Below are 9,820 nucleotides of genomic sequence, written 5' to 3'. Positions count from 1 at the left end.
TTAATGCCCGAGTAATTTTTTTTTTATTATTTTGATAAAAATTAGCAAAACTTAATGCAATAGCCCTTCTAAACACAAACTAGCAAAAAAAAACAACTTTTTTTTTTGTTAACTATGTTTATTTTATCGTATGATATTTCATACGCTGGTCAAAAGAGTGTATGTGTAAAAAACTTTTATTGAAAAATTAATAAAAAAATACTACTTTTTTCACAAAATATTTATTATGGTGTGTGGTAGGCTCTAAAACAATGTGCTGGATGGAGGCCTACATTGCACTTAACACATACAAACTTAGCACATTTCCCACAAAAGCCGCATTTTCGTTGAGTACTGTTGCTATCTACCAGGTGATCCACGCCATCGTATCTAATTTCGGGCAAAACGGCTCTAGTACATTTTGGTTTTGGTCCACCCAAATGTGGAGGCGATGAAAGCAAAGCTAAAACTATTCTGCGAACGAATTCTAGTAAACCAACTTTTGGATGTGCAAATCTATACAGCATCCACATATTTACAACTGCTCCGTTAAAACAAAATCTTACATATGGCCAATACCACTTTTTGGAACGTATGCGAATGCGATATAAGCCTGTCATTTTATCAAACAAATCAACTCCCCCCATTCCTTGGTTATATATGCTGACCAAAGATGGTTGTTCAATTGACACTGTACTTTTATCCTTTCTAGACCATCGCTTGCACGAACCCTTCGATAAGCATATGTCATTGTTGATTAGGTTTGTTGCTATATTAACTTGATTATTATCATGCCATCTCACCAGTGTAATACTACCTTCCTTCTCTTGTAACACATAAGAACTTCCAGGTTTTTCTTTCTTCAGATCTTTGAGAGGCGCTTTATCAATTCTGTCTGCTCGAATTGTACCAACGCAATTTATATCATAAGCTCGAAGATTATGGAGCAATGAAAGGGAATTAAAAACGTTATCTAGATAAACCGTAAAAAAAACTGTCTTACCTTCTACCGCCCAAGGTATGATTTTTCATACCCAAGCTATTGAATTCAATTTTAGGTAAAAAAAAATGCAAAACATGTGAAAAAAAATCATAAACAAAATCTACAGCCTTTTTTTTATATATATCGCAAGAAACATGCATGGATTTTTCTCTTGTAGAAAAAATAAAAAATTGTAAACTTACCTCTTACTCATTCTGCAAAAAATGAAGGACACCGTTTTGCAAAAACCAATATGATAATGTAACTTTGTTTTAAACAATCTCCAATGAATAAGCACTCGAAAGACCATTAAAAAAGGTAGAGTTTGATATATTTCAAAAGCCGGTTCGTTGTCTTTTGTTTTAAGTACCTAACCTCAAACAGTCCCGTTCATATGGTATGAAAAATCATACGGTGGGCAGTAATGGGTTAATGATGTAATGGATGCTAATATCTGGCCAGTGGGCACTTACGTCTCTCGTTATTTTCACAAGAGCAATTCGAGGAAAGAAACAACGTAACATCTCCAATATTTAACGAAAAGGTCAACGAAAATACCGACGTCAATGTAAGTGTGAGGGTGTCTTCAATTATACATCAAAATATGCAGTGCCTTTATAATAAACTAAACAAGTTAGATGTTATTCTGTCAGAAGTGCAACCTCTTATATTGTTAGTGACAGAGCACTGGCAATCGCAAGAGCAGCTAAACTGTATTAAATTAAGTAACTATAAACTGTCGGCTAGTTTTTGTAGAGAAAAACAGAAGCATGGCGGTAGTGCGATTTTTGTTAAATCGGGCGTTCCTGTCAGGAATTTACCTTTATTTCAAATGCGATCAATTATAAATACTGTTGAATGTTGCGCCATAGAACTTTTGCAATATAGTTTAGTAGTAATAGTTCTATACAGACCGCCTAAAGGCGAATTTATTAGTTTTCTTAATTTTTTATACGAGGTTTTAGGTACTGTTTCAATCAAAAAGAATATAATCCTAGCAGGCGATTTCAATGTAGACCTTTTTGAAAACTCCAGTCAGAAAAATGATCTTCTAAGCCTGCTTAATACCTTCAACATTATATCTACAATTTTTGACGGTACTAGGTGTATGCAATATAGTGAGACTTGCGTCGATAATATTTATGTTAGGATCTCCTTGGGTAACGGTAAAACTTATAATTCATATGTACGAGATTGGTGTGTATCAGATCATAAAGCACAGCAAATTGATTTGGAGTTCACTGATTCAAAAGAGGTGACCTTCACTTATAAACTGGTTAGAAATTTTTCTAAGAACAATATTCAAACATTTCAAGAACGCCTTAAAGCAGAAGAATGGTTACCAATTTTAACAGAACTAAATGCTGAAAACTCTTTTAACAAATTCATGTCATTACTTGATAAACACTTTGAAATAGCTTTTCCTTATAAACGGATTAGTAAAAAACCATATCAACCTAACAATAAATGGTTAAGTTCTGAAATTCTTGAATTCAAACGTAGAGTATCACTTCTTGCTGATTTAAGTAGGCAGTATCCAGTCTTTAAGGACAGTTACAAAAAAATCAACCAAGAGTACCAGGATCTTATCACAAAAAGTAAACAGACATATAACGAATATCGAGTAAACAACAGCTCTAATAAAAATAAAATAATGTGGTCCCTGGTTAAGGAATATACTGAAGACAAAAACGAAAGCTCTAAAATTGAAATCTATGAAAATGGCATCAGACTTAGTGATAAAGAATCTGCTAATCGTTTCAATAAATATTTTTCACAAATTGCAAATCAAACAGTTAAATCACTAAATAATCATATAAATATGAGATTTGACCCTGCTATAAATATTGAGTCAGTAAGAGATTCTGTTTATTTTTTGCCTGTGTCACCACCAGAAATTATAAGTTTAATTTCTAAACTAAAAAATAGTAATGCATGTGGTGAAGACAGCATCTCTAACAATCTATTGAAAAAGGTGGCATGTTTAATAGCGGAACCACTTTGTCACGTCATTAATTTATCTTTGGAACAGGGACACTTTCCGACAGGTCTCAAAAAAGCTTTGGTAAAACCTCTATTTAAAAAAGGTGATTGTAAATCTGTTGAAAACTATAGACCTATCAGTCTATTATCAAGTATCTCAAAAATATTTGAAAATATAGTAAATAAATATTTAATTGACTTTTTAATGAAACATAAAATATTAGACAAAGCACAGCACGGCTTCACCAAAGGTCGTGGTTTGGATAGTGCCCTCGCTGATTATCTAGCCGACGTTTATTGTCATGTTGATAAAAAAATAACAACTTTAGGACTTTTTATTGATTTTACCAAGGCCTTTGATTGCGTCCACCACTCAATTTTATTACAAAAATTACAACGTTATGGTATTAGAGGTAAAGCATATGAGTGGGTTGCATCTTACCTTAACAACAGAACACAAAAACTAATAGTAAATGACACATCTTCTGAAGCTACATCCATTGATATCGGGGTTCCGCAAGGGTCCATTTTGGGCCCGACTTTATTTATCATCTATGTGAATGATTTGCCATCTTACTTAAGAAAAAAATGTAACGTAATGCAAATGTCTTACGCAGATGACACTAACTTTGTACTTACAGGTGCTGACGCTGAAGAAAAAGTAAAGATAATTTATTCAAATTTGTGTGAGCGGGTTGATACTAATAAGTTATGTATAAATGAAGACAAAACATCGCTTATCACCTTTTTCAATGGAAAATCCAACTTTAACGATGATGTATTGCTCAATAATCAAAATATGAAGCTCTCACAGACTGTAAAATTACTAGGATTGACACTAGACAGTCAAATGACGTGGACGTATTATTTAGAAAATCTATGCAAAAGATTAGCAACTGTTTGTTATGCTTTGCGTAACCTAGTGCGACAATGCAATTTGAACCCGGTTATGATATTCTGTTTCGGGTGCTTTCAAAGTATTTTGCAATACGGAATCGTGCACTGGGGTCTTTCTTCCAAAGCCCAAAGGGCCTTTGTTATTCAAAAATGGGCCATTAGAATTATTACTGGTTTGAAAAGAAGGGAGTCTTGCAGGAAAGCCTTCAAAGAACTTAGGATTTTAACATTACCAAGTCTGTATATTTATAATGTTGTTTGCTATGCTTTCCAAAACGTACAAGTTTTACAAGGTAGTAGAAACTCATACACCTATAATACTCGACACAAGGACCACTTGCTACCTAGACAACATAATACGACATATTTCCAGAAAGGTCTTCAATATAATTCTTGTAGAATGTTTAATAAATTACCGACTGATATAAAAGAGGTAAATAATATTTTTGCACTCATGACCTTTTTTGATAGCTTCCGCGCATTCACCAGAGTGCGGGAGGTCGAACTTCCCGCACACGTGCATTTAACTTCCCGTTGCCATGGTAACCTTAAAATACTCGGGTAGTGTCAACATTGTGACGTGTTGACGGCGCTGTCAATGGCGTTGTTTATAAATAACTCACAGTTAATCTCCTCAGTTTAAAGGTTTATTCGTCGCAAAAAATATTGTACACAACACGTTCGTGAGCCTGCTTCCCGCATTCACGCAAATGCGTCACTCCCTTCGGTCGTGCCGCAAACAAGCGTTCATGCGGGAAGCAGGCTGTCCCGAACTAGTTGTGTAAATTACCATTTAAAGTTCAAAGCTAAAGTTAAATCGTACCTGCTGGGATTAAATTGTTATTGTATAAGCGATTTTCTTGCTGCTTAGTAAAGCTTTCTTGTTCATTTGTGTTTGTTGTTACTATTTCTGTTTGATACAACAGTATTGTTACTGTTAATGTCTAAAAAATATTATTTCTTGTTTATTGACGTAACTGTAAGTCATTTACATAACAATGTACATGATTTATTAAGTTGTAAATAAATATTATTATTATTATTATTATTATTATAGCAGTTAACGCGTACGCTGCGCCATAACGGAAATGCAGGAGAGGGAATATTTGAAAAGGGTATCGTTTTATTAAAGGGATTTTGAGGTAATATTTTCCCGCTTCCCACACCATCAGCAAAGTTGCCCCACTTTCTCGCAAGGGAAAAATTCCACTTCCGTCTGGAATTCATTAGTTGTTTGTTGTTAGAGGTGGAGTGATGGTAGGAATGGTGTGTGAATTTTCGAGGGCATAGTTTTGGTTTTCGCATAGTCGGATTAATCCCTGGAATTCACCCCCGTATGAGTAGTCGGTGTCATAGTGTTGGAAGACTACCGTACTATATCGGCAGAGCCGGATTTAGGGCGTTTCTACTTATTCTCCCGCACCACGAGGCCACCACCATCTAAGGCTCTTTTATGATCCTCTTAAGCAGCTCTTATTCTGTTCTTGGGCTGAACTTCTTTGTGCGCTTTCTACATCCCGTTCATCGGAACGTGCAGTTGTACTTCATCTCCAGGAACAGGTTGAGCGAAGGAATTCTTCTCCACAACGGCCATTCTGTGGAGTTGCCCTTGACGAAGGTTACCCATGTTATAAGGTCAGGCATGCAGTTTTCCTTCTCACGTGTTTAACGAAATAGGTTTTTAAAGTGCGTCGCTTATCGCTGTATGACCTCAGCTTATCGTTTCGTTGTGTTTTTCTTGTTTTAACCATTTTAATGTTTTTCTTCTTATTTTAACTCTTATTAAATCTGCATTACTTGTAATTCTTTCGATTAATTAGCTATCACCATCATCTTAATTTTATTCATTGCGTGGTTTTGTTACCTATAGATAATTGTTAGCGTAATATGATTGTCACTAAGTTTAGTTACTTTTAAGAGCCTCGTTTGATCAAACGTATTATTTGTAGGCATTAATTCTAACTTAATCTTATGTGGAGTTGTGCTCACTAGAGCTAAGAATATCGCTATTTAAATTTATTGCTCAATTTATTATATTAACCATTTTATTTTTAATATACACTCATATTAGTACAGTATAGTTTTTGTGGTTAATAATTCTCCTCTGCAGTTATCACATGACTACAACGTTTTATCCAGTCCTGCGTTGTAAGTAGAGAAAATTATTTTTCTGGCAACTTCCACACATCATTTAAATTAAATGTTGTGTTTTCTTTAGCAACCTTATTTCATTATGTATACCATACCATTTCTATAAGATTTAAATCCAGGTGATATGGTGGTAATCTCAGAAGGCTATGCCCATTTTCACTTAAGAGTCCATTAAATTTATATTGCTCATATTGTTTGATGTGCTTTTTTAATAATTTGATATAATTGTGGGTTCGACATGTTCGGTGAAATGTGTAATTGCTTTTCTGTCAACCAGGCAATCATGTCAGCCTTTCTAGAATTACAGTTAGGTGCATGATTTATTTTCACACTATGATATGGTACATTATCTCAACCCATCTCTCATAACTTTCCCAATTCATTTCAGTGTGGTAGTCTCTTGATGTTGCACCGGATTTAAAAATTTTCAAACAATTCGGTATAAATCCCATTGATCCACCAGCATTAATAATAATTATATTATTAAACGTTTTTGTTATCACTCCAATTTTTTGATACAGTATGACCGCTATGGATATAAGTTTCATCCATATAGATTACAGGACGACCTTCTTCTCTAATTTTTTTTATCTTCTGTTAAGAGATGTGGAGTTATCAATCTACCTACATATACCAATTTTAATGGCAATCGATTAAGGCTGGCGTCTGGTTCGGTTTCGCCCAATACTAAATACGTTGAAAACATCGTCGTAGTTTCCGGAATTGCATTTTAAAAATACTGAAGTCTGCAACCAAGTCAGAATCTAAGTAAACCTGCATTCTGCTACCGCATCACAGCTCGTTTAATACCGATTTCTCGTTTCAATAGATTCTGACTTTTCGCGAGTTATTTACCTCACTCGTGGATTTTTTTAGGATTATAAATGGTATCAAAAGAAAGCTGACACTTTTCCCCAGGGGACCTCCTATCTCAGAATGCAAAAAACTTCAGCACTTCGTCAAAAAATGCATCAATGTGCCGGTTAAAATGTGATGTAAAAGTTGTTCAACTTTATAATTTTTTTTTTGTAAAAACTGCATACTAGATATGAATATAAATATGGAGGTCCCCTGGACTGAAGTTTGTTAATTCGAAATATAATTTTTTTAAAGCGATATATCTCGTATTTTTAAAATGCAACTCCGGAAACCGCGACGATGTTTTCAACCGGACGCCAGCCTTAAACGGTGCAGAATTTGATGCGCTACGGCGCCATCTAGTAGCAAGTTACAGCAAAATGGATAGCGCGAAAGCATTCTCCATGTTCAAATACCTATGTTTACCAATTTTCATGGCGATCGGTTGAAGGATGTCGGCACAGTATATCAGTAACGAAACTTCAGCAATATTTGCGGTACGGGTGTGAACTTGGGAGCCCGTTCCCGGGAAACACTAAGATTCAAATATTTCGTAGCATTCGTATAATACTAATAATTGTACACAAAAATAAAAATAGCTGGTACTAGTGACATTGGCAAATTTTTTCTTTTTTGTAAATTATTAATATCTATATTCAAGCAAAACATTTTTATTCAATTTTTACGTTTTAAACTGCGTTTATTAAATCCTTAACAAGTCTGACAAAAAAGTTGTTATCCACAAATGAATTGCAAAATTTTTAATTCACTCTTAAGATTTTTAAATCACTCACAAAAAAATAAAGAACAACTTCAGGAACATAAACATTTTGCTTATTGTTTTTAATAGTTTTCACAGAATACAATTTGTTTACAATTTTCACTAAAAGGTTGCTGCAACTAAATCAGTATTGTTTGGCATATTTCTTTGGCTCTGTGAGGCGTCAATTTGGGAATTGTAAAAATCCCACACCAATATAATTCCAAAGAGCGTTTCGGAAACTATTTACTGCAGATTATTTCGATACAAGTGCAAGGACCAACTGTGAAACACTATTTTATTTAAAATGAAAAATTTGCAAGGTGTTCTTTTAAACAAACTTCCGCAACACATCTTCCCTGTATTCTGGCCTCTTCTTGGACCGCTCAAACACCCACACATGGAAAATAAACTATTTCGTTTAACCTGCAGTTTGTTGACCTCTTTAGCTAATTTTCTAGTACTTTTTACATGTACCGTAAGTATCTATTACTTTGTTAAAATAAATTTTACGTTTGTTTTTAACCTCATAACCCAACATCCCGTACGATCCCGTAATTAATATGACAATTCTTGTTGACAAAACCAGACAAAACGATCACCGAAAACCTTAAAATAAAAAAGAAACTATGCTCTTCAAGGTCGGAGCACCTTTAGAGACGCTAGTGACCTCTGTATGTCCTTCCGTAAGCTCCCCATGTATTTCTTATGGGAATAGCTGACGCTTTCATAGCCCTGATGTCGGAGTCTATAAATCTTAAGCAGATATACCATCATCCATTTTTATATACATAGATTATTACAAATGAGAAGAAATTAAATTATTTGAAGAAATTACTGAAATTCGCTGATTAAACGAATTGAAAATACAATCAAACAAACGGAAAAGAAACTCAAGCTATTTTGTCATTTTAATTCAAATGAAGCCATGTGTAACATATTAAAAAAATCGCTCTTAAAATTTTAACGTTTGCTTTTAGTGAGCATTGTTTTTGGAATGTTAAAAACGCCACGACCTGTAAAATTAGAGTAGTTATGACACAATTGTCATTCGCAGTTAGCGGCACTCACTAAAAAAAGTAAATGTTAAAATTTTAAGAGCGATTTTTTTTGTATCAGAGCCGAATATTAATATTGAACTTAAAAGTACTGGAATTTTTCAAGCAATTGTCATTTTAGAGTTAACGAAACGCAATGAACAAATTTCATTCATTATTATTAGTCATTGTCATTATTGGCAATAATTGTCAAGCCTATCCTTCCCTTGAAGATAAGGAATATGTAAGTACCGTGACATCGTTCAAACAACAATTTAAAATTGACCATTCAGGAGAGAGTACCTATACCTGCTCCAGATAAGTGTCCAGACAACGAATTACTTTATCCAGGAAACCAAATACATGATGACTGGACCTGTGACTGTGTATCAGGTATGTCGGTTTACAACCAGTTCACGAGTTACGAAAAAGGTTTCAGGTTACATTTACTATCCCCCTGTAGATGCCTGCTTCGGTGCCTACAGACAAGGTCCTTGTCCTCAAACGTATCACTTAATTCTGAAACCCGACAAAGTGGTTAGTGAATGCGTCGTCAACCCCTGTGAAGAGGGTTTTGCCAGGTTTGTCCAGTTTAAAAATGGCTTGAATATGTAAATTAACAACATTTTTAGCTACGAGGGCGTATGCTACGAATTGGATAAACCCGATGGACCGTGTGCACCCGCTGAATTTGGCGGTGGGATTTTTGGCGTCAACGCTACAACTTTGACGGTTGAATGTTTAAAAGAACCCCAAAAACTGTCTTTAAGGTTTTATATCCCCCCCAACTGTCCGTCTGGAAGCAGAAGGGATACATCTAATACCTGTCGAGAAGACTGGAACGTTTACCCAGACAACCGTACACAATGGTAGCAATTATATAACATATAGCTAACAGGGCTATGTATTGATGTTACGCAACAAAATTATAACTATATTTGTATGACGTTACAAATAGTGTTATATTACATCAGTATAATAAAATAATATTTAAATAAATTTATTTATGTTTTTCACTTATCAATTAATGCAGTTTGCTATTCCAAGTCAAACCGGATAGTAATGCTCTCATTTCCACCTCACACAACGCATAGGCTTCAGGCACTAGATTTATCGATTAACTTACCTTGTAAAACATACTTGAGGCTCGCGTCCTTTAGTTTATTTATTTAA

At 34.6% G+C, this 9,820-nt stretch overlaps 1 protein-coding gene across 1 annotated transcript; it reads right to left on the bottom strand.

Annotated features, from left to right (window-relative positions):
• Nucleotides 1-224: 224 nt before the first annotated feature.
• On the bottom strand, nt 225-1,175 carry LOC135144268 (piggyBac transposable element-derived protein 3-like). Its single transcript, XM_064076246.1, has 2 exons — nt 1,165-1,175; nt 225-870 (listed from the first exon to the last, which is right to left on the bottom strand). Exons 1-2 carry the CDS (start codon nt 1,173-1,175, stop codon nt 225-227), a joined length of 657 nt encoding a protein of 218 aa, XP_063932316.1.
• Nucleotides 1,176-9,820: the final 8,645 nt, after the last annotated feature.

This window comes from Zophobas morio, unplaced genomic scaffold (assembly GCF_036711695.1).
Source record: "Zophobas morio isolate AGI-343-1 ecotype UQ-CSIRO unplaced genomic scaffold, CSIRO_AGI_Zmor_V1 ptg000089l, whole genome shotgun sequence".
Classification (NCBI taxonomy): domain Eukaryota; kingdom Metazoa; phylum Arthropoda; class Insecta; order Coleoptera; family Tenebrionidae; genus Zophobas; species Zophobas morio.
The sequence above is the reverse complement of the archived record's forward strand: the minus strand, read 5'-3'. Positions and strand labels throughout refer to the sequence as shown.